Source organism: Chamaea fasciata, unplaced genomic scaffold (assembly GCF_029207755.1).
Source record: "Chamaea fasciata isolate MVZ Bird 193981 ecotype frontalis unplaced genomic scaffold, bChaFas1.0.hap1 SCAF_11, whole genome shotgun sequence".
Classification (NCBI taxonomy): domain Eukaryota; kingdom Metazoa; phylum Chordata; class Aves; order Passeriformes; family Sylviidae; genus Chamaea; species Chamaea fasciata.
In genome coordinates this window covers 12,412,369-12,437,010 of record NW_027094096.1, presented here as the reverse complement: position 1 = coordinate 12,437,010, position 24,642 = coordinate 12,412,369, and the positions used below count along the sequence as shown (strand labels likewise).

Below are 24,642 nucleotides of genomic sequence, written 5' to 3'. Positions count from 1 at the left end.
TACCTCTTGTTCATTAAAATTCCATGCCAGAGGAGATGAAGCAAATACTATTTGTAGTAAGAACACAGTATGAGAATTATTTGATGTACTGCCTTCCACAAAAACTTCCACTTGTTTTGTCTCTTTCACTTGTTAAGTAATATTCAAAATATGTTCCCCATGAAAACTTTCTTCATTCACCTGGTAGCCTGTTCTTAAAGCCAAAATGTACCTTTCTATTTTATCAAGTTCCCTTCCTTCTTTATTTATCATCTGTTATCAATATTGGAAATATGATGCAGCTGTTGCAACAGATTGTTCTCCTGTTTAACCTGCAAACCAACCAAAACTTGGAGAGAAATTATTCCATTTTTAGAAAGGGAAATTGCTGAAGGGCCTGGATACCCCTAAAATTAGGTTTATCTGAAATGATGTGGAGAGACTTGAGCACAAAATAAATCAGATTACCTGGTCACATTACCAACAGTTTTTCAAGCAAGACCTTATTGCAAACCCAGGTAAGGTTTTCTGAGTCCACATTGTTTTCCTGTGTATTTTCCATGGGCTCATTTTCTCAGTAGAACTGCTTCTATCTACTCAGACTCATCCTTCTTTACAAAACTGTACATAACAAAAACTTGCTAAAGAAACACTGGAGAGGTGATTTGGCTTAATTTAGCTCAAGAGGTTTCTGGCTCTGTGTGCCTCTAATAAAATCACATGGCATACAAAGAACAATAATACAGCCATACCAGTCAGGACAAGGTGTAACAAAACTAACAGGATTGAAACATTGCACACAGGCTCTTCTATTACACACAGTTTGCCCTTTATCCCTTCTCCATGTATGGCTCTGAACATTTGAGGCACCCCTCTAAGTAGCCTGTAGGGGCCAAATGACACAATTATTAAAAGCAAAAAGCAGCCTTAAGGTCCTGAACCACTTAATTCCAATATATTTCCCCCAACAATGCAGATATTAAATTATCACTTACAAACATCTTGCAACAGCTATCCTGCCTTTTTCTACTGTTTTTCTGCCTTAATGGAATAATGAATTAAATAAATCAAAATGTGTGAACAGCAGAAATTATTAAAAGTATATTCCACTGCATTTAATTCAGTTCAATAGGAGGGTTTAAGTACTTCTAATTCCAGGTAATTGGACCTTTGCTTTTACAGAGATCTGTCCTCTGGCAGGATCAATGCAGGAGCCTAAATCTTGAAATCCTTATCCATTGATTTGTTTTCTTCTGTCTTTGCACCATAGTAAAGTGCCACCTTTATTCTATGTCATTTTCATTTAAACGTGAGTAAGAAGAAAGGTTCTTAAACTTTCAAATGTAGTAAAGGTTTTTATGCCATTATGCCATTTTTTAACATTATTTTTCCTATCTTTAACTATGAAGACAAAACAGGAATCATAGGCTTCAGATTGGGCTGTAAACTACATAAAGAAAACACACTGAGTTTTACAACAGAATTTTAGAAATGGAGAGTGAGCCTTGGAGGCAGTTTGTGCATCCACAGCCAGAGCCAGCGCAGTCCAGCGACACAATCATAACATTAAAAATGAGACAGGGCAGCTTTAAGAGAGAAACAGGAAGCTGTAACTAGAATCCAGCTGAATTCTGAGCTGGGGCACTTTACCATGAGGCTGCAAATGAAACAGATGTGCTTGCTGTGAATTTCTGTAGTGTCTGGAGTTTTTGTACTAAAGGTGACAACACTTTCCTTCCTGTGATTTTTTTTTCTTCTTTTATTTTTTGCATGCTTTCTATAAAGGGAATGAAATGGAGAAGTTGAAGAAATATGTATCAGTGAAAGATGAAGATCACTTCTATCATCAGGGAGCTGTGGAGCTGCTAATCTTTAACTTTCTACTCATTCTTACAATATTAACTATTTGGTTGTTTAAAAACCATCGATTCCGTTTTCTGCACGAAACTGGAGGAGCTATGCTTTATGGTGAGTATAAATTCAAGTGCCAGCATAATATCGGACTAGTTGCATATTTATGATCAGGCACTTGAGATCAAGTGCTGACAAAGCTCAGAAATGTGCTGAATTAAATGCCATCAGCACCATAAGTGTACAGTAAAATAATGATGTGACAGCATCTCTCCTGAAACAGCCAGAGGCTGCCTTGATAGGGAAGCAACTGTGACGAGCTGGTTCCCCCCAGCATGGGCATTCTACTCCTCTGTGGTCAGACAGCAGAGAGCTGGGGAGTTTAATGTTTACAAAAACAGTTTGCTTGGGTTTTTACAACATTCAAAGCTGTTAGTCTAAGGAGCCTTGTGGATACAGACATGTCAAATAAAGTTTAAATGATCTTGAGAACTTTCTTTTGGCTTTGCTCAATGCCTTTGAAAAACACTCTGAAGAATGTGTCTCAAGTTCGCTCTCAATGCTGTCATTGTAGGGTAACTTTAGTTTGCCTGTCTAGTTCTAATCATTTATGAAGTTTTGCCATGTTGCATTTGGCTCTGAAGGAGAGCTTTCTGCATTATCCCCTAAGTACTCTCTGGTTCAGTGGTACACACTTACACGTGTAATGATTTCTCTTGTCATTCTCTTAGTGCTGTTTCACTCTGACTCTACTGGCATACGGCCCATACAGGGGGACAGACTGTCAGAATGGAAGATAGAAATCAACAGCTCAGTCATCACCTGAGTGCCGGCCTGTTCCGGCGCATTCTGTGCTCACCACATCCTCTAGCAGTGTAATACCCAAAACTGATTTTGTTAAGATGGGTGCCTCTGGTGCAGTAGCTTCCCTCTCACTATTGTGCTGTTTGCCATGTGCAGCTGATGGCATTTTCTGAAGATTTAGACAAAAACCAGTTAAAACAGAAATTAAATATGGGTGAATACAAAACAAAAATAAATAGGTATGGAACTAGAGTTTTGTCATTTGATTCCATTATTCTGCCTGCTCAGAACATATTCTGCACATCGTGAGGATAACCTGCTGATATTCTTTTGGTTGGTTAAAGATTAGTGCTCTAGCAGGACAGAGCTTTTGAATTATTAAAACATTCCTCATGATTGTAAATAAACTATCTCTTTAGTCTTGCATTATTTATGGCAACCTTCAAACAGGAAAAAAAAGCTCATCTGTAGGATCCAAAAAGCTAAGGATGTCCTTCTTATCCTTCAAAAATTTGGGTATGGGTGTAGTTATATCTACCATAGAATGGCAATATTAAAAAGAAAGTGACATTTCACAGGTCATAAGAGAAGCTGTCAAATCAACAGGCAGCAACTTTGGAAGAGAATCCTCATGACACCAAGCACTGACAGTGGGACAAGTCCTGCCCTCACTTAATTTTGCCTTCCCTACCCAAACGACTCTGATTTCTACCTTTTCTGCACAGAAAGAGGTCCCAGTCCTTACACTTTGCTTTGCTGCAGCCCATTGAGCTCTTTCTTAGATATGTGAATAGCAATGCAATGAACTCATAATTTGGCTTCAAGTGACAGGATATGGGCACTTATTGCAGAGTATGTCCCACAGGATGACAGGTGGGTCCATATTCCTCAACTGTGCCCTTAGGGAAGTAGCAGTGGAGAGGACAGGGAAGGCAAAGTGTGAGGAACGCCAGGAAAAAACAGAAAGGCAAAAACAGGAAGTTTTACAGTTACTGCAAAGTGCTGAACAGTCACAAATTGAAAACAGCCTGATAAAAAGTTCTATTTAAAGTAGAGAACAAATGAAATGGTAGGTCGGGGGGTTTTTTTGGTGGAGTTTTTTGTGGGTTTTTGTTTTTTGGGTTTGTTTGTTTTTTGTTGTTGTTGGGGGTTTTTTGGGTCTTTTTGCATAGGCTCTGTAGGAAAATTCAGTTTTAGGCTGAATACTTCCAGCTAGGAAAAAAACCAGCCATGCTGTCGATTTAGAAACTTGGATAACTGAGGTGTATTTTTTTTTAATCAAAGGAATGGCTCAATAATCAGTAGAACTATATTTAATTTTAAAATCTTTCTACAAAGTAAAAAAAAAAAAGAAGCATTTTGAATAATGCTGAATTAATTCACAAGAACTAATTCAATATTATTTCACAAAGTGCAGATAGATAGATAGAAAGGCATTTAGCTTGGAAGTATTTAAAGAGTCAAATTGGTTTTTTTGTTTTGAGACCAAACTGAAAAATCACTCACAAATAACGAGGGAGGATACAGACCTACCTGTTAATTCATTCATTGGTTTTCCTGAGTCTCAGAGAGCAAGTTCCTCTGCACATTGTAGTTGGGTTTGATAAACACAAATAGCAAACTCAACTCAATTCCTGATTTCTGTATACTAGGGAGACAGGTGGGTATGAGAGAGTTTCCTGTACAAGAGCACACTCAGGAATAGTGTGGGAAATGATCTACACCAGCACGGATGGAAACAAAGCCGCTTGCCTGAGATCAGAGCAGGTGACCTCTCTCGTAACACCAGACCCCAGGATGTGGCCTCTTAGTACTGGAGAAGACACAAGGAGCCAATAAAACAGCCAAGTGCCTACAGCCACCTCCTGCAAGGCCAGATATCTTTCAATGCCTCAGCCATCAACCATTGGGTACCAAATTCCCTTACAAGATGTGAGTCCTGGCCCATCACATTAATGCAGCTATAGTCCAGAGCTACACAGTGGCAAACCGAGTGCAAGTATCCAAATTCCTCATTCTCCCCTCAGGTATCAGGCTCACATAGAGGTACCAACATTCCTGCTAAAACATTCCTGCAAGTAGGCCACCAGAACTGAACTTCAGCAACAAAAAAAACCCAAAGCAGCAGCAACCCAACCTGTGCCTTTTATATGGGAGGTTGATTACTAAATTTCAATTGACATTGTTCTCAGCTTGAGTAATTGTCCCCCCTAGGGAGTGGGAGGTACCCCCTAGGTGGAGTTGAGGCTGGTTGCAGATGTGCCAGCCTTCAGTGTTGTGCTCCATGGGATTAGTTGATCAGGCTGGAAGGAAAACATGAAAAGGCTGAGTGACAGAAGAGCCATTGTAGTATTCACATAAAATGGCTTTGGGTTGCAGGGGTTAGAGGTGTTTCACCAGGTTTTGAGGGGACAGGTTTAGGTTTTGACAGGTATGCAGAAGAAAAGTTGACTCACAGTGGCCCTTTGCAGCCCCTTCTGAGGATCCCATTTAGTGTGTTTGAAAGTGAGGCACAATCAGTTCTGGATCCAGCTTTGGTGAAGGTGTCTAATGATGAACATTATGATTCTCATACCTTCTAAATCCGGTATGCCTCTTGCGTGAAATAATTGTAGTTGCCTTCTTGTTGGTGTGTTCTGAGTATCCCTATTTCGCATAGGTAGAAATGGATGGAACAGGTCCCAGAAAGAGGAATCTCTGAACCTCAGTAAAACAGAGTATTTCATTGTCTTCCTGATTACAACATTCACAATGAAGAAAGATTTTTGGGACTCAGAAGATAGTATGGGAAAATCACAATTAAGGCAGAAACTGACATTTTGTAGTGGTGAGGTAAAGTGAGGAAGATCATTCCTGAGACAAAGAAATTTGAAACAAAATCTTAAATATTTGGAAAAATCAAGTAATGGCTAAAACTGCATCCGTGAGTGCTATTACTATGGAAAGCATTTAACAGCTGACTAGATGAAATCCTGGGGAAAGAACAGTCCTGTTTAGCTCAGGAGTTTGGCACAATGACTTTAAAAATCCCTCCAATGGTCACATCCATTATTAACGATTTTATCCTGCTTCCACTGAAGAATCTGGAAAACCTGCATTGCCTTCAGTTGAAGCATGACTGAGCTGAAGTTAGAGTGAGATTTTGTTGCAAGATCCAAATTCAAAGTACGGTTGAAACTTTTTAAAAAATCTGTAACATTAGTGACATCCTTTTCTGTTTCAATGCTGGATTTAAATAAATGTGCTTAAAGCACTTATTGAATAGTCTTTTTCTGCCTGTGTCCTTAAACAGGCCTTGGTGAATGTCTACAGAATACTTTTGTTACCTGGGCAGATTAAGTAATACCTGGTAATAGAAGTGTATCAGAGGCTGGTAATAGAAGTGTATCATTGAGTCATAAGGACAAACATGGTAAAGGAAAACCTGTAAATTTTCTGCTCCAGAAAATAAAAAACATCAAGTCCTGTTCAAGCATCAAATTAAGTTGATTTGAAATTGAATTTAAAAATTAAATATGTGATTCTTCTAGAGGAAATCTAATAAAAAATAAGCTGAAAACCCTGACAGTTTTAGCTAATTAATGGTTTCCTGGTTTCTGACCCATGATTTTGGCCATCTGGACTGACCGATGTGGAAGTCATATTTCACAGCTCCACATGCAGTGCTTGCTTCCCTTTACATATACATACTTTCCCCTAACAGTCAGAGGAATTCCACCTTTTGCTACAGCTAGATTTATTATCTGATTTATTGCAGGAATTCTGTGTAACTTAAAAGGGAGGTCTTGGGATTTTCTACAGCTTATTGAAACCCTTTATCATTTACAGAAAGCAACCATACTAAACAATAGATTCTAAACAAGCACAAATGCATGCACACACTAAACCAGGCAATACAGCTGTTACTCAGCGTCACTCCAAGAAACTACAAACTTGCATTACAGGCATGCCAGGAATCTGCAATTCCAAGAGCCTCTGTTATGAGAAGATGTGACAATAACAAGGATTCTCAAGGTCCTTGTGATCCCCTTTCTGATTATGGGATCAAACTGAAACTGTAACATCATATTTTGCAGATACTTCTGTGATATTTCATGTAATTTAATTTCTTTCTTATATTTTAATAGTCAGTATATCTATCTAGATGTTAGGGTGTCTTCCATCAATATTTCATCTGAGCATTCTTAGCACTTTATGAATGTGTTAATAATTAGTAACTGTAAAACTGTTCATTCTATACATGGGACTTAAAGCATACAGGACATAAAAGAAGTATGGAAATTAAATTTGAAACCAAATCGAAGTCTCTGAGGGAGAAAATAATCTCAGTAATGTTATCTAGCTAAATATTACCTCTCCTAAAGTAAATATGCAGCCTCCCACTAGAGGCAAAAGAAAGCCATACCATCGAGAGGATGGCTGCAGAAGTACATTTTGCTTTCTGTTAATTGTAAAGGGAAACAAAATATCTGTCTTAGGTAAGAGCCCTAAATTGTAGACAGTCTTATTGTTCCTTCCCTTCTTCTTGGTTTTATTTTTCTGTGGTTATACAGTCTCAAAAATGCGGTCTTCTACAGAAAGCAGAATGTGCCTGAGGATGTGTCAGAGTTTTGTCCCCACAAATGAAGTGTGTAAAATACCCAAAAGCACAGCTGATGTTTATATGCTCTGTTCAGTACATGTGTTGTGCAGACGTCTCCCTGCTCTAAATAACTATTGAAAATGCGCTGGAGAGAAACTCATTTAATTATTATGCCAGCAACAGGATCAAAAAAATAGGAGCATGACAGTGCATATGTCAAACCAACATTGCACTCTAATGAAATGACCATTTTGGAAGAATATTTTGTGGTCATCCATGAAGTGTTGGGACATGTTCTGTAAATGTAGAAATACTGAGAGGTATCCTAGATTTGGCAGAGCTAAATTTTTTTTTTTTTGTCTAAATGTGTGGCATCAAATACTTAAAAATATTTGAATATCTTTCATTTTTCATTTTTTCTTTATTCTCCAGGCCTTGTAATGGGATTAATTATACGATATGTGACAAAATCACCAGATGTTGAAAGTGGAACTGTTTATGAATGTGAAAAGCTGAAATCTGGGCCATCCACTCTGCTTATTAATATAACTAATCAGGTCTACGAATATCAGTACAAAAGAGAGATCAGCCACCACAATGGCATTGGTCACCAGGGCAATGCAATGCTTCAAAAGGTAAAACCTATCTATTTTTCCTCTAAGCTCTGTAAGATATTTATTTTATTTTCATGCGTGAGAGAGGAAAGCAAGCTTCATGTTAAAATGAGACAGAGAGAGAGTCTATTCTGAATTAAGGGTGGGCAAGGCAGGTGAGGAAGAAGAGCAGTAAAGGAAAGGAAGTGTGGTAGAACCCTGACCATCATTTAGCTCCAAGCTGACTGTGCACTCACACAGTGGTGGCCTGAGCAGTTTCAAATGACAGTCCCAGCTCCTGCAGACACTGAGTTCATTGCAGACACAGCTGTGAACTTGAATTCATTGCCACTAAGCCTTTATAAACGCCACTGATAGCTGCATTTTTTATCTGTCTAGAAAGTGACTTGCTCTGGCAGGATAATGCCGGGGAGGTTACCTCCTGTGGATAGCACAGGAAACTGCAAACTCTAAACATTTTTCAAAACACAAACTTGTAAATATGTACTTAATGTACACCTAAATTCATCACAGCATTCTCATACATTCTTCCACTCCTGCAGTGGTCCTCAGTAAGGATTTCACTGCCGTGGGGAGTCAGCATTGGGGCAATTCAGGATGGATCCAAAATGGAAAGTGTGGAAGAAATTTTGCAGTCTTTCACAATGTCATGGCCTTTTCTTTTTCCAGTATATAAAAAAAATAATAACTTTGTTATTATAGTCTTTCCCTGCCCATGTAATATTTGCTTCTTATAAATGTTCACTTTTTTTTTTCAAATGGCAGCCATTTGAAGAACACTAGAATGCAGAGACACTTTTTAAAACCTAGATTTTGTGCTCAAAGACATTATGTATTCACATGAAGCTCCTAAGCCCTTACCAGTGGCTTTTTACAATAGTGCAGTGTATTATTTTGTTTTTTCCAAGCATTATTGTCTAGCACAGTAAAACATGATCCTGTGTGTTATATGGTTGTTGTTAGGAAAACTTTTAAGTTATGCTCAGAACATACACTGGGGAGCTCAGCAGGATTTGGATTTTACCATCTGCTCAAATTTCTTGCTGATGCAGCACCATTGTGTGCCTGTCTGCTGCTGCTGCCAGACTTGCCCTTCTCAGAAGGAACTAGACTGTCAAGGACCATTAGAGTTGTGGTGGGTGGAGACAGGAAAATACTGTGGCAGACAGACTGATGAGGTTTTGCTGAATCTCCATCCTTTTTCCTGCTAGTTGGTTGCATTTGCAGATTTGTCTTGGTCAAAGTGCATGTTTAGTTTCCAGGACATATGTACTAATCCATTACATTTGATCAGCTTCATCAGACCTGGCACTGAAGCTGACTTAGGAGAAAGGAGAAGCAATGACTTGCACAGAAATTTCTCTTGCCCTTACAGGGAGCTGCCGATGGAGACTATGTTTCCATAGTCTCACTTTGCTGGAAGGCTCTTAAAGTCTCAACTGTGTATTGTAGCTCCTCTAAATTATTGGAGAGACCTCAGTCTACCTGGATTTTCACTTGTTTTTCCTTTGAAATTACCTAGAAGATGCCCTCTTGAAAAGAAAATAAATTAAAAAGGAAAGGGGGATGAATTCAGCTGGATTTAGGAGACAATAACAATGTCTGGCAGCCTTTTAGACTGGCAAAAGCACAAACGTAAAAAACAGAAAGCATGATCACACCACGCTCTGGGCTTTGTACAACTGCAATTCCCTTTTGACTGCACTAAAAGCATTTACTTAGTGCCTTTTACCAGAGACAATAGATTGTGCCATGACTTACAAACATGTATTCTTCAGAACATGATTCTGAGTAATAAAACATGCAGTCAGGATTTCTCATGCCCACAGAAAAGATATTTTAACTTATCTGCTGAATTAATTCCAAAATTAACATTTGAGATTGTTGGTTCATAAAAGAAGAAAACCCTTTTTCCATCCGGTTTTCAGTGATGGTGCCAGCACAGCTAATGTTGCTGGCAGGTTATTTAGCTAGATTTTTTAGCTTTATAATTCAAAGTGAGCAGGATGGAAAAAGGTCTCAGCTCTCACTTCCTGTTTATTGAATCAAGCTGTCTGTTAGTAAGAAGGCAGAAGTGATTTTGTAGGCAGGTCTTACTCTTTTGAAGGAAAATAATCTATAATACTGTAGCCTTAAGATATCACTTCATGTGAAAAAAGGAGCTGCAAGCCTTTGCACTAATTACCTCTTGTCTCTTAAGAGTATTGATATAATATAGCCCACTGACAGAACACTAAGCACTACACAGGATTATTTAAGTTGGAGGGGGTTTTTCTCCAGAAATGCCATTATTTTAAAGAGAATTCTCTTCTATTGAAAACTGTTTGCAATGACTTGCAATGGCTGAGCAATGTCCTTGGTCTTTCCCTGTGCCAGAAGTTGAAGGCCAATATGATCAGTGCACTTCCTCATTCCAGCATTACTTTAAAACTTTTAATGGCTATTTTATAAATAATTTCCTTCAAAAGAAATGTAGCATTGGTTTTGGTGGTGTAGGCCTTTTATCACCCTTCTGTACCTGGGGAATTGAGGCACAACACTGCTGATGTGTCGTTCCTGAAAGTGACCAGCAGATCCATGTCTGAACCAGGAGTAATGTCATGGGACTGTCAAGTTGGATGTGTGGGAGGGCGGCTGCTGTCACAGGTAACGCTGCTTTTATTGTGGTCCCTGTAATGTAGCATATTACTGATTTCCTTCTTGAAGGAGTACTTCTCAAGTAGTAATCTGCATCTATAAGCTGTAAGGAGCTACACATTTATGCTTGCAAAAAACCAAGTCAGAATAATCCACAAACAGTGGAAGTGAGCCTGAGATCAGTCCTGATATGAAGATACAATTAAAAACTATCAAATCAAATTAAACGCTGCTTTATTTGCCCTCACCTCTCTTTTGTCCTACCTAACAGATGACCTTTGATCCTTCCATCTTTTTCAACATTTTGCTGCCACCCATTATATTTCATGCTGGATATAGTTTGAAGAAGGTATGTGTCTTTTCCTTATGTGACGAAAGGAACTGAGTGTGGCTGCTGCTCTGTAGACACAACAGGCCAGTGACAGAGGACAGAGTCAGCTAACAGTTTTATTGCCTGGGAAGAACTTGGCAGGAACGGATTAAATTAATAATTCCTGGCCCTCATTTCACTCTCTTTCTGTCCCTGTGCAAAGATCTGATTGTGCAGTTTATAACACTTAGGCCTCCCTGTTTTCAGAAGAGACCACTTGGAATGCTGTGAACTGCAGGCAGGAACAGCCTGTGTTTCATATCCTGCCTGATCAGGACTTTGCTCAAGGGATGGGGTTATGATACCATTTGCATTGAGTATTTCCAATGTGGACTTCTGCTATGATTCGGAAACATTTGGCCAGATACATTAAAAAGAGGGAATTTTGATGGCATTCCACCACGGGGAAAAAAATTAAACGTCTTTAAGTTGTACTTTCCAAAATAACTGAAGTAGCTAATATTGCTCCATCTTCTATATGAGAAATGTGCTATAACAAGTGGTGTTTCTAGATGTGTTTCTACTTGGTCTGAATGCTGTTTTATTTACTATATAACAAGGGACTTTCTTTCCAACTTTTCTCCCCAGAGACATTTTTTTCGTAACTTAGGATCAATTTTAACCTACGCCTTTTTGGGAACTGCCATCTCCTGCATTGTCATAGGGTGAGTGCTTTCTGCTATTATCTCATGCTTGGTATTTCTTTAAAATAAAAACTAATCTGTAAAAAGAATTGCAGAGCCTGCATGGTCAATATACTTAGCAACTGGTGTATCAGACAAAGTAATTCCTGCTCAAGGAAGGCTGAGATGGAAAAGGCAAAACCCGTGGATAGCCAAAAACTGTCTCAGGCATTGGGACAAATAATAATTGGGAATAAATGCAGATGGAATCTACTACAAAAAGTTCCTACTTGGAACAATTCCTACTAGCAATTCCAAGTTCAAGCCCAGAGTCAGGGATAAAGATCCAAAGGAAACCTTAAGGTAGAGAGTAGTAAGCACTGGGCCTTGCACCGTGTTCTTGTGCAAACTCACAGCCCCCACCGGAATCACTGCAGAGAAGGCGGTAATATATTCAGAGCAGGGCTTGTGTGAATGAGAAGCATGTTGGCATGATGTACATGTCAGGATAAGAAGGAGATAATGACTGCATGAAGAAGACAGATGATATGAAAACTTTACTGAAGGGAATGAAAAGTAAGTCCTAAAAGAAAAATATGTCCTAAGGGAGAAAGGGTGAAGAAGTAGCTGCTGTTACAAAAAAAAAAGGGCAGAACCCTGAGTTACTTCTATGTTTCATTGCTATAGACAAATATTTTGTGTACAGGTATGATTAAACATGTGCTTTCTTCTCATTATATGAGCACAAGACACACATATACAGCACTTTGATATCCAGGGGCTCAAGCTCTGTATGTTGCAGCCTCTCACTGGGGCTGTGCTCCTGCTGCCTGAGTTACAGAGCTCTGTGTGAACCCTCCCGGGGCTCCCTGAAGTGCCAGGGCACAGCCTGTAACAAAGAAGGACCAGGCCTCTCTTTGTCAACCAGAAACAGCTGGGAAATATCATTAATAAAGAACAGAAACATCATTTGGATTTGCTGCAAACTCTGAGAGTGCTAAAACGTTGCCATGGAATACACAGATACAATGGTGCCTGTCTGCTCTTTGTGAGTCTTTTGTGTGAAAGGCCTCGAGAAAGAGGAGCTGTGTGGAATTTGAGTGAAAAGGCTATAATCAGATATTCCCACTGAGGGTGGGGGAAGGAGAAGAGAGGTTGGTTTTTTAGTGAAGATTGTGCCAAAATGTACTCGCTTTCAGCTGAGTGCTGCTCTAAGGAATGCCTGCCCATAGTAGCTGTAAGACTCTCCCCAGCCACTTAACACACATGAAAGATACAAAGCTTTCCCAGCCAAGCAAAATTATGCCCTTCACACCAAATCTGACTAGCAAGGATCCATGCAGAGAGATGCCATGAGGGAAAGGGGAAACTCCCCCACTCCAAGCCCTACTGACTGCAGAATTGCTGAAGTGGTCCCCTTCATGGTGAACAGTCAGCTGACTTCTGGTCTGCATGACATAAGACCATATAAGATCCAGTCTTTCACCAGATCTTTTCTCTGTTAGTGGTTCCAGCTTCCTGACTTCTGAGTAGTGTAGAATAATCACTGAGACAGCTCTTTCTTCCTGAGAAAAACCACATAGGCCAAGTCTCTCTGAGGTCCAGCCTGATACAGGGCAGGCAGTCCTTTGCTGTAGGAGACTTCTTGAGTTTCATACTCAGAGAAAACTTTGGTTAGAAGCAATGTCTAGATGTCTTCAGCCATCCAGAACTCTGGATATCTGTTCCAGTCTTTACCACCCTCCCTACAGAGTGTCTTTATCCAGTTGGAATTTCCCTTGCTTCACCTTGTAACTTTTGCCTCCCATCCTTTCCCTATGCAGCCTTCAGAAGGTGGTTTCATGTTCTCTGTACCCACCTGAAGACAGCACTTAGCTCCACTCCCCCCATCTACATGAGAAAGCTCAGCTTCTGTCTCTTCTCATACTCCACAGCTCTCCAATTATCTTGGTGGTTCTCTGCTGAGCTGTCTCCTCCCTGTCTTTGCTGTACTGGAGTCCAAAATGAAACACTCTGTTACACGTGTCGCCTCCCAGGTGCCAACAAAAGACTAAAAGGCTTCTCTTGGTTTGCGCACTGTGCTTCCATGAGCACAATGTGGTTTGCAGTCATAGTTGCTCTTGTGAAGTCCCATTCTGACTCGTGCTCCGTTTGATATCCTCCAGGATTCCAGGGGTTTTCTGCTCATACTTGTGTAGCCAGCCGTGCTTCTGTGGGACTGCTGCACAGGGCTGCTCTACTTTTCCATAGGTACCCCACTGGCCATTGTAAGCTGAAGCACCACTAGGCTGATGCTACTCAGTGAGTGCATGAAAACTGGGCTGCTGAAGTATTAAATGAACATCTGCCCCCTCTTTCCTTTTTTTTATTTTTTGCATCTTAGGAAGAAGCAGGGAGAAGGACCTAATGTTAACTTCTAGATTCTGTTTTTAATAAACTGTGCTGGGGTGCATCTTCCAGAATTGGCATCTGTCATAGATATTTTCTATTTTGATAATGGAAGAGTGCTTAAGTATTTGGAAAAATCTTGACACTGTGGTAACAACCTATCAGAGCAACATATTGAGTGGCAGAGGGTGTAGAACTATTTGCATTTTTCCCCCTCTTGAAATCCTTTTGACTTCTTTGATCAGCATTCTCAGTGGCAGCCAGGGCCAAGATGCTTATGCACAGGAGCACTGACATCATTAAGTTGGTCTTATCTGTAATTTTTTATTTGGTTTCACTTGGGTTGTCTCCCAAGTGAATTGCAACGCCAAAACCACATTTTCAATATTCAGAATGCAGCATGTTTGCAGTCACTTACTCATATTGTTCCAGCCTGTCTACTATGTTTGGCAAGGCCTGATTTTTCTGGAATTTAAAGCTCTCTGAGTGTTCAACTCAAATAACAAATGTATTTGCAGAAAACATAGGCCAAGTTTGATCTGTCTTTGTGGCTGCAGTGAGAATTTTGCTTAAATAAAGCTGAGATAAAAAAATGGGGGTTTGGATCAGAAAAAGTAGAGTAATTATAGTTTTGAGCAAGTGAAGTTACAAAATGCAAATAACTGATAATAGTGGTGTCAGGAAAAACCATTCCAGGATGATCCCTGTTTTGAGAGGAAAGATTTTTTTACCAGCTGCTCAGTTTGCACAACCTTCTCTGCTTGGGGAGACAGGACATCTCCATATTTCAACAGGCGCCACAGGTGGTTAGTTTGGCTTGATTCATTCCAGTGCATCTGTGAGCACGTGGATGCTGCATTTACAGTAACCATGTCTGATCCCTTCATGGCAATCAGTGCTCAAAATTCAAATTCTAATTAAAAATCCCTCATAGAATCAAAGTGTTTCTTTTGTGCATCTGTGTTTAACTGCAGTGACTAACAGTTTGGACAAAGTCCCTTCTGACATTTAAATTCAAGTGTGAGGAATAAGTCATTATATTTGATTGTCACAGGCAGTCAAGAATCCTTTGCCATTCCTCACCATTCTACAAATGAATATTCAAATGCTGTCTGCATGTGATTGCTAAATGCTGGGGCTATAATAATACAGCATAATAAATATAATTAATATAATATAAATAAATATAATTAATATAATATAATTGGCCTATACTTTCTAAATTCTTTCTTTTAGAAACTGAATCTTAAATGGTTTTACTTGAAAACCAGAACAATTTTTTTGTTTCCATACATAGACATATACATATATAAGTAAAAAATTTTAAGAGAGAAAAAGAAAGGAGTATCAAGAATATCAAATACGAATCCAGATTTTTTTTTTGATCATGAGATTAGATTTCTCATCATAACTTTCTATAAAGTAGACATTTTCCATTGAAATGTCTGTGGTATCAAGATTCCACCATCACATGAAATTTTTTTTCTTCACTCTTAACTGTATTGTTATAGCAGTGCCTCTTTGTGCCTTCTAAAGAATGACTTGGGCTGAATTAATAACATTGCTGCTGAGATGCAGCACTAGCAAGAAACATTCAACTTTCCCTTACGCAGTTTACCTGGGTGAGATGCATCCTGAGACAACTGTCCCATCAGGGATTTAGTTCTGTCATTTTTATACCTACCCAAACATTATTCTAAAAGTGAGAAGACACAGACCCAAAAGCTTCAGCAGGAAGTAGTTGTGGTTGCTGAGCTCTGCAAGACTGTGGATATTTTTTTTTTAATTATTTTCAGAAGTATTTTGGTAGTTTGGCAGAAGCTAGAAGGGAGTTTAATGAGGTTATGGGTGTGTTTATTACTTTCTGCCGGAAGCTTAATGGAATATATTAATGGGGTCTGCTGATAGGGAACAGTACTGAGCTTATAATCTGGCTGTTCTTTCTCACTGGAGGGCTATGGATAGACTTTACAGCTTGGAAATGAAACACTTGTAGCTATGTGCTCCAGCAGCAGAGCAAAGCCAAATATTGTTTGGCTTGAATTTACTGTACGGTGCTGTGGGATTCTTCTGGATTTTGGAACTGTTTCTACAAGGGAAAATGGGGCCAGGTTAAGGGTAACAAAAAACAAAATCTTCTCTGTTACAGAGCTCTCTACAAACTAAGAAAATAACTTTACAAGGATTATCTGCTGCTGCACCAGCTAAACTCTTGCCTTCCAGGTGATAACTTTTGTATTAATTTAGGCCTAATTCATGTACAAGTAATGTTTTTTCCTAATTAAAATGCTCTTTTGTACTGCATGTTCCCATCAAATGACACATAAAAAACCCCCAGGTCCATCTTTCCTCCACACACCACTTGTAAATAGCAAATCCTTAACCACCCCACAAGCAAGAATAAAAGCTTTATTTTTGGTACAAACAGAAACTGGTGAGGGGGAGTGTTAAAATATCTTATTGCTGTTGAAATTAAGTGAAGGAGAAAGAGGGGGGAAAATTATATAATAGACCACTTGCCCCCCTCAGTGGTAAAACCCCTGAGCATCAGTAATGACTCCACAATCACAGTAATTTCCCACAGTCTTTTGAAGCCAGATATTCAGCCTCTGAGTGGAAATAAAGACAAGACTAGCAAGAAAACATTCATTGAATGTAGTATAAGTGTTTAAGAGTACAGTGCCTGTGCTGGTACCCCTTTTTGAGGTTTTGGCTGTTTCTATGTCCCATCTTGGAGTGAACGCAAGCATTTTCTTTCAGTATTGCCCCAGTTTTGCACTGACTTGAGGAAACCCAACAGAGATTAATTAGCTGAAAAATCAAGCTAAGTCTCTCCAGATTTCTCCAAAGGTAGATGAACACTGAGCCCCAGCAGGAAAAAAAAGCTGGTGTTTAGTTGTTCATGTGCAGCTCAGTGGCCCAAAGCAGTAGCTTTGATTCTTTAGTCAGTCCAAATCTGAGGTAATTTGACACACTGCAGTCTGTGGAGCTGCCACCTGCAACTCAGAGCTGCAGTTGCGAGGGGTAGTTGCTGCTTCTCACTTTTGTTCAAAAGTGTGTGGTGAATCGAAAATGGGTTTGTAAAATGTAAGTTTAGAGAAGTTTGAAAACATACACCCAGTGTGATACCTGGGTTGGGAATTCTGCACGGGGAGTCGAGAGGGAAGAGGCTTCCTCATAGCCATAACTTGGAGAGTTCTGGCAGGTCTAAAAGTTACAAAGTATTTTAAAAAGCACCTCCTATTTGTATGACACATGGAAATTATGGATAAGAAGTTGGATTAAATCAAGACATTGATACAAAATAGTGTTTCCCAGACCACTGACACCCACACAGAGTGGAAAGTTCTTCCAAGAGTACTTTGATGCCTTCAAGTATGTGTTGCTGCAAGTTCAGCCAGAATTTGTAGCTATTTCGCAAGAGGCGTCTGACATTGTTTACTGCAGCAGAGCTGATCATGCAGAAAACAGTTTTTCTTCTCATAAACAGATGTGCCAAGCAGCAGGATGTAATTATTTGTATCGTCCAGAAGAATGCCTCAGCATACTAAGGAAAGAAATGTATGATAGGGAACACCAAAGGTGTGGGGCTGCAGAGACAAACAGAACCTGGAATAGCAGGAGATTCATCTAAAATAAAAAGGATGTTCAATTTGGTATTTGATACCCAGGAATCTGTCAAAAAAATTTAAACTCTTCTGAAAAACATGCAAATTACATCTGTTGCAAAACAGGATAAACACTCAAGTCCAGATACTTCCCAAGAAGAAACCATGTCCTGGAAGGGAGAGTTTGTTTGTGTGGTTTTTGTTTGGTTTTGTGGGGTTTTTTTACAGTGTCTTCCCAGTTGCCTTGAAAAGATTTAACTGCAGGAATGAATACTCTTGAATAGAGCTCCTCATGTCTTCTTCCCTGATACTCATGCATGCTTTAAGAATTAACAAGCAATGTGGCTTCCAAAGATTGCCAGTCCCCTATTGTTCTGGCTGTAGACCATCCATACACCTGTGCCAAAAAAAGCTTCCTTGGCTGCAGCATCATTTGCAGTCTCAAGTTTGCAAGTCTACTCTTGCAGTCCCTACAATGACTTTCGGGGAAAACATCTTTACAGAGCAGGTGAAATGGGAAATATGCATCCCTTATGGCCCCTTATCCTGAAATCCACTGCCTTTCTCAGTACATCCTATCTTTCCAGAACAATTCCAGGCTACAGGGGAGGTGAAAGCAGAGGCAAGTGCATTGACTCCAATGTGTTAGTTCATTTCCTACCTCTTACAGATATTTTTCCATACTGCATGAGAAACCTGCACACTAAGCCTATAACTGGGGAAGGCATCTCCAGCCCAGGCTGTGCATTGCTCCAGGCCATAAATACCTGTATGGCTTTGCTAGGGAGTGAGCCAGGCCTCATTTCTTTCTGAGTCAAAAGGGGCAACTGCTGACCCCTATCAGGAGCACATGGACTTGTGGATTGGTTGCAAAGTGCTTTGGGCTGGCTCATGATGCAAGGTGCAACAGAAATTTAAAACAGAGGGTAAGAAACCTATTCCACTACAGTAGCATGGAGCTACCTGCAGCATGCAGTCTCTTCAAACTGACATGTTTACTGTTAGATCAAATGCGGAGCAGCACTGGGAAGCGCACAGGCATCAAGTAGCTCATTGGAGCAGGAAGAGAGTGGGTGACTGAGATCTCCTGCCTGTTACCTTGAAAAGTTCATAATATGCCAGCTCAGAGGAGGCTTTGTCCTCCCACCCACCACCATTTTACATACCCCACTTCTGAGCTAGTTGATCAAATGGTGCTCTTGCATCTGTACAAGAGTTCAACTGGTTTTGGCCTGAAATGTTCTGTAAACACACCAGTTTGCATGATGGGCCTGGGACAGATGCTGCATTCGTTGGAGACAGAACCTACAAAAGCTGGTTCAGTCAGGTAACTAGATCCTACACAGTAAGAGGGAGATGACATTTAAATAGTACACAGAGCATTTCTGATTATTAAAATGACAATAAATCATATAAGGTGTGTCCCTAGTCTTGGCTCTCCTTAAAATACTGATTGTCTAAGAACTCCACTACATTAGACTCATATTTCATACATTTGACAATGATGCAATTGATAATTGCAGCAAGTTCAGTGGATGGCCACCAAGACGGACAGGGGCTGGGAGGTTTGCCCCATAAAGAGGAAACTGAAGAAACTGAGGTCATTTAGCCTAAGACAGGCTTTGAGGGGAGATTACCAAGAAAGAGAAGCCAGGCTCTTCACAGCAGTACATGATGAGAGAAAAAATTGATAGGCAAACTGTGTTTTAAAAAGGTCTGACCTGATATAAGGAAATTTTTTTCTCCATGAGGACACTCAAGTATGAGAACAGGTTGTCCAGAGATGCTGGATGTGTAATCTCCATCCTTGGAGGCTTTCACAACCTAAGTGCCTAAAGCCCTGACTACTCTGGTTTGAGCTCATCGCTGGCCCTGCTTTGAGTAGGAATTTTGACTAGAGACCTCTTCTGGTCCCTTCTAACATAAGTTACTCTGAATTCCATGTTACTGTAAATAACAAATCTTACAGCAGAACATATGCTGCCCCTAGTCAATTTCTTTCAGCCTTTTTCTGCTTTAAATTTTCTGCCACTTTTTCTGATTCAATTATCTTGGTCTCCATCACCCCATACCCAGCAGTTATCCTGCACGATATTTGTCTTTCTCCTCACCTTTTGTTGAAATATGGAATCTGCAATAAAAAGGTCTTTCTAAAAAAAAGTTAGGATTATTTCACTTCCTTCTGAAGCAAGGACTTTATGCATGAAGATGGCTCTTAAAATGCTAATTAGTCTCAATTCTTAGTCAGCTCCATACCTTAAAAAGGAAAAATATCACTTTCCTTTTGGTAACACACTGATTGGGCACTTCCTTGCTCTCTGCAACACCACCTCTCCCCGCTAACCACTCTCTAGCTGCAGCTCAGCAGCAACCAAAATTGAAATGTCAGAAGACCACAATTGCCACTCCTTTTTGACCTCTCCTTTGAGAGCATGGGTGCTTTTATCTCTGATATGGTTTTTATGTGCACGCTGAAAATTTTGAGCAGGATGATTTGACCGGTAAAAAAAAATTTAAAAAAAAATAAAATAAAAAAAAAACCCACACCATTTGTTCTGCAATAAGACAATGACTAACGGCAAAACCTCAGCCACAAGAATTTAAGGTCATATACAGAATAGTGACTGACCCAGAGACTGCACCAGTGATGCCTTTTCATAGCCTTGTTGATCTATGAGAGGGTTGCTATTCTTCAGACTTAAAATGAAAAAACAAATCTTCTTTTTAATTGCTCACGTTCCTTTCTTTCATCCTTACTACTCACTCATTGATGAAAGCAAGGAAAGATTTGATTTTCTGATGAATAGGAATTATTTCTGGAGTTCTGTTTGCCTATTTCATTTAACTCAAGTGGGACTGCACATGAAAACATTAGGTGTATTCCCTGTGAATGATCTCCTTTTATTTGACTTTGGGAGGGGAAAGAGTGAATGTTTATGCAACCTCAATGAAAAATAAGTATCATAAAATGAAAGTAAGAAAGGGGAATCAATCTGAAGTTGTTCTCTCTAGGTAGTCATGTGGTTTATGCAGTTGCCCTCTGTTGTTCATGAGGATGTGAATAACAGCTGGTTTCAGTTTCTTGCCCTGTGAATAACATTCAGAGTGAGATTGCTCTTCACTATTCTTTTGTCACACTCAACAAATAATTTAGGATAGAATTGACCTTAGGTCCAATCCCCTGACAAAAACAACTCTTACTTCAAAAGCTGGAGCGGGTTATGTGGAGCCTGCTGGTCATATTTGGAATGCACCTTGGTGTCCATCTCTGAGGAGCAGCATCAGGATCCAAGTGCAGCTGGGTTTCAAACCAGTGGTCATTACTTTCTGAGCCCAGAAAAGGAGGGAGGGTGGGCCACCTTCCAGGTCCTTCTGAGATGGGTGACTTAACAAGCTTCCAGGAAAGTTATCTTGTCTGGCCCCTACAGAAATCCATGGTTTGTGCGAAAGCATACCTGTCTAACCTGCCTGCTACTCAGACCTTCTCATTCAAAAAATACCTTTTAAGCTGGGCTTGATTACTAGGAAGCAGAATGCTGATCTCGCTCTAGATATGGAAAAACGCACTTGCTGACAGGTGACAGGGTGAGACTGTTCAGCGACAGCTGCGAGACAGCCCAGCCCCCTGCCCTGCCCTGGGCTGTGCTACAGCACAACCCCCAAAGCACCTCTGAAAAGCACCTCTTTGCCGTCACCATTCACATGGCTCAAAAATTCAGGTATCACGAAGGGAGAACAGCCTCAGAGAGACTGGCACCAGCGAGCACTACACCGGAGCCAGGAGCCTTACAGATGTAGCTGGCGTACTGAGCATCCGCCTTCCAGTCCTAATCCCATTTTGACACCTTTCCAAAACACCCTCAGCAGCGGCCAAAAGCTCATTTGTGTCTGATTCCCCATCAGAGCGGTGCAAGAGCCTCACTTCTGGTTTCGTTCAGATTCTGAATGCTCCCATGCTGCTGTTGATCGCGGTTTAAGGCGCAGCACGCGTGCCTGGGGCTGTGCAGTTTTAACTCTTTCCGCCGTCAGACCCGGGCCGTCGGCTCTGCTTCCCCCGCGCCAGAGAGGGAAGAAAAACTCATCCCGACTACTTTTAAAATGCAAACAAGCGGCGAGAGAAGGAGCAGGCAAAGCGTTTATTCAGCAGCGCCCGGTCCAGCAGTGCTCGCAGCCGGTTTATCGCAGCCTATTTGTCGCAGCCGGTTTATCGCAGCCGATTTGTCGCAGCCGGTTTATCGCAGCCTATTTGTCGCAGCCGGTTTATCGCAGCCTATTTGTCGCAGCCGGTTTATCGCAGCCGATTTGTCGCATCCGGTTTATCGCAGCCTATTTGTCGCAGCCGGTTTATCGCAGCCGATTTGTCGCAGCCGGTTTATCGCGGCCGATTTGTCGCAGCAGGCTCATTGCAGCCGGTTTATCGCAGCGCCCGCAGTGCCCGCAGCGGGCAGCAGGTGGCGCCCGCGCTCCGCCCGCGGCCAAGGCTCAGGCGGGCCGGGGCTCGGGGCACGGCAGGAACGAGGGGACGGATGGATGGAGGGATGGACGGATGGACGGATGGACGGATGGACGGATGGACGGATGGATGAGCGCTGCAGCTCAGAGAGAGCAAAACTTCATCTCACTCCCGGGTTTCTCTTCAGGGTTTCTCTAGGCTGGTCCTGAGGACACCAGACCGCGTGGGGGGACTAGTCTAGGACATCCAGATCCAGGATATGCTCGTGTTCCGGATCAGGGGGAGCTAGCGCCCGCTCTCTTGTTTATCATGTGACAGAGCACTTCCCGAAGTCTGCAGCAGCCAGGACTCTCACTTCTCTTTCCTCGGACTTTGAGCACGGGTTGTACTGGGTTTACTACAAGTTACTAAACAAGCATCGTCTTTTACTTGTCAGTTTTCAAACACCCAGGGCTTCTGGAAAATATGATAACAATTGTATTATTGGATATTGAAACAATTCTGATGAACAATTGTTAGAAAACTAGGGATGTCTTGGGGATACAAGCGAAAATTGTTGTCCAGTCTGCAAAAATATCAGAATGTTAGTTATCAGTCTGATTTTCAAAAGTTTTCATGTAGTTTTCTAAGTCGGAACTTAGTTACTGGAGTTGTGACTCAAGGATTTGAGGACATCGCTAACAAAGTTACACAATTTTCGGGAACACAGGGAAGAGTGGAAGTGACTCAGAAGCCTGCAGGAGTTGTTACAATGCCCCCCTAGTAAAAGGAATAGACTGCAAAACCCATTACAGTTGCAACCTCTCACTGGCAAATTGCAGCCTCATTAGTAATCTTGGCAAGTTGACGGGGGTTTTACATTACTGATCCTCTTGTTAGCCCCTCAAGTGTGCCACTGAAGCGCTCTTTCGGGAGCAGTTTGTGGAAGTGAATGTTGTAAATATATTGCCTTTATAGGCAAACAGACGCTCTCTGTCTTTGGGGCCATCAAACTGGCACATTCACGAGCTCACATCTCACTTAAAAATAAATGGAAAGAGAAGGTAGTAGTTAAACCTGCCAAAAATTAGGATCTAATGATAATTGTAAGCGCATAAATTTTGTAGTATTTTCCCAGTGAGCCAAGACACATACAGTAACTTAAAGTAGCTCCCTTTCCCCACAAAACTCTCTCTTTAGTGGTGTGGATGTTCTACTTATTTTTATTGTTCTACTTAAGAGTTATTACTTATAACTCTTTTATATGCAAGGATGACATATATATACACAGAGACATATACATGTATATTTTTTTTTAATTGAAAACAGAATTATCAATCAACAACATAGTGACTGACTTAAATGCACTAGCATTACTGTAGGGCAATAGCAGTTGCTCTCAGGCAGGCAGTAGGGGGTCCTGTTCAGGTATTCCACTAAGACAAGAAATTTATATAATTAGGAATCCGCCTGCCACCACTGTCCCCAAGCACTCCCTCGGTGTCCCTCACACCACAGTCTGGCTGACAGCATGTGTAGATGCATGTAGTCAAGGAGCATCATTATCCCTCCACTGTGCCTCAGTTTTTCTCATAGATTCTTTAAACCTGGCTGTTCTTCCATTAAACTGACCTGGGAGCTGCAGAGCATCCAAGCAGGCTCCTTCCCTTCCACTTCAGTAGAGCACTGGTAGCAGTTTAACACATTTCCCAATAATTGCCCACAGATGCTCCATGAAGGACAAACAGTTCCACAAAGCTTCTCAGATAATATTCTCCCCGATTACAGTCTCAGGAGGGCTTTTCTGCCAAGGAGAAAAAAATGCCACACCTTGAGGTTAGCTCCTCACGGGCTGTAAAACAAGGTGTCCTTAGCCACACTGTTCAAAACTTTTTCTCCTCTGTGTTTTTCCTCTGTTCATTACTGGCCCTTGTGTGGCTTCTGCTTTGAAAGGAATTAATTATTCAAGCTGCCTACATGTCTCTTTTCAACAACAACTAGCCCCATTGTGTTACAAGGACAAAAACCTTCCATAACAGCCAGGACAGATGGCTGAAGCCTGGCAACATATTTCAGAGTGCCACACCTCTGTGTTATCAAACCTGGCTTTATTTGCAAACCTCCTTATCTTTGATATTTTAATTATAGTGCTACTCTTGAGGATATTCTTGTTGCACAAAAACATCATATTGAATTATTTTTTAGTGCCTCATTAAGACAAAAAAACTGGGAAACTTGATCCAGATGCAAACTAAAAGCTGAGCAATCCAAAGAACACAATTTATGTAATTTAATAAAAATCTTGTTCAAGGAATTATTATTTATCTTATGCTGGGTTTTTAACATGTTGGGGATGGAAACACTCCAGTACTATTCAGCAAATATCCCTGCTGGAATATTTTTTCTCGTCATAGTGATGCCATGTAAGCCGTGGTGTATCAAGGGAATGTGTAACACAGCAGTGCCAAGAAACTCTACTGAGGTATCTGTGCCTTCATACTTCCTTTCCTGCAGTTTTCTGCCTCTGAAAAGTGTCTGAGTTCCTTTCTCACACTTCTTTGATCTGTTTGATGGTTATATTCTAACCCATTCTTAATTTCCTCTTGCTGGCCCGTTTTGAAAGCCTCATGTATGATTTCCAGTTGATAAAATTGCCATTGGGATGCCCTTGCTCTCCCTTTAGTGCTGGTCGTCATCACTCATGAACAGAGGCTGGGGAGGCAGATGATCTTTCAAATGTAGCAAGGAAGACTG

The 24,642-nt window shown here is 40.8% G+C and overlaps 1 protein-coding gene across 1 annotated transcript in view; it reads left to right on the top strand.

The window, feature by feature from the left end:
* Positions 1–1,642: 1,642 nt before the first annotated feature.
* SLC9A9 (solute carrier family 9 member A9) overlaps positions 1,643–24,642 on the top strand; it is a 174,167-nt gene continuing 151,167 nt past the window's right edge. Inside the window, exons 1-4 of the mRNA XM_066193280.1 lie at positions 1,643–1,947; positions 7,649–7,851; positions 10,739–10,816; positions 11,426–11,502. Of these exons, the coding sequence (XP_066049377.1) occupies positions 1,773–1,947; positions 7,649–7,851; positions 10,739–10,816; positions 11,426–11,502 (533 nt within the window). The 5' untranslated portion in view covers positions 1,643–1,772. The remainder of the gene's footprint in view (positions 1,948–7,648; positions 7,852–10,738; positions 10,817–11,425; positions 11,503–24,642) is intronic.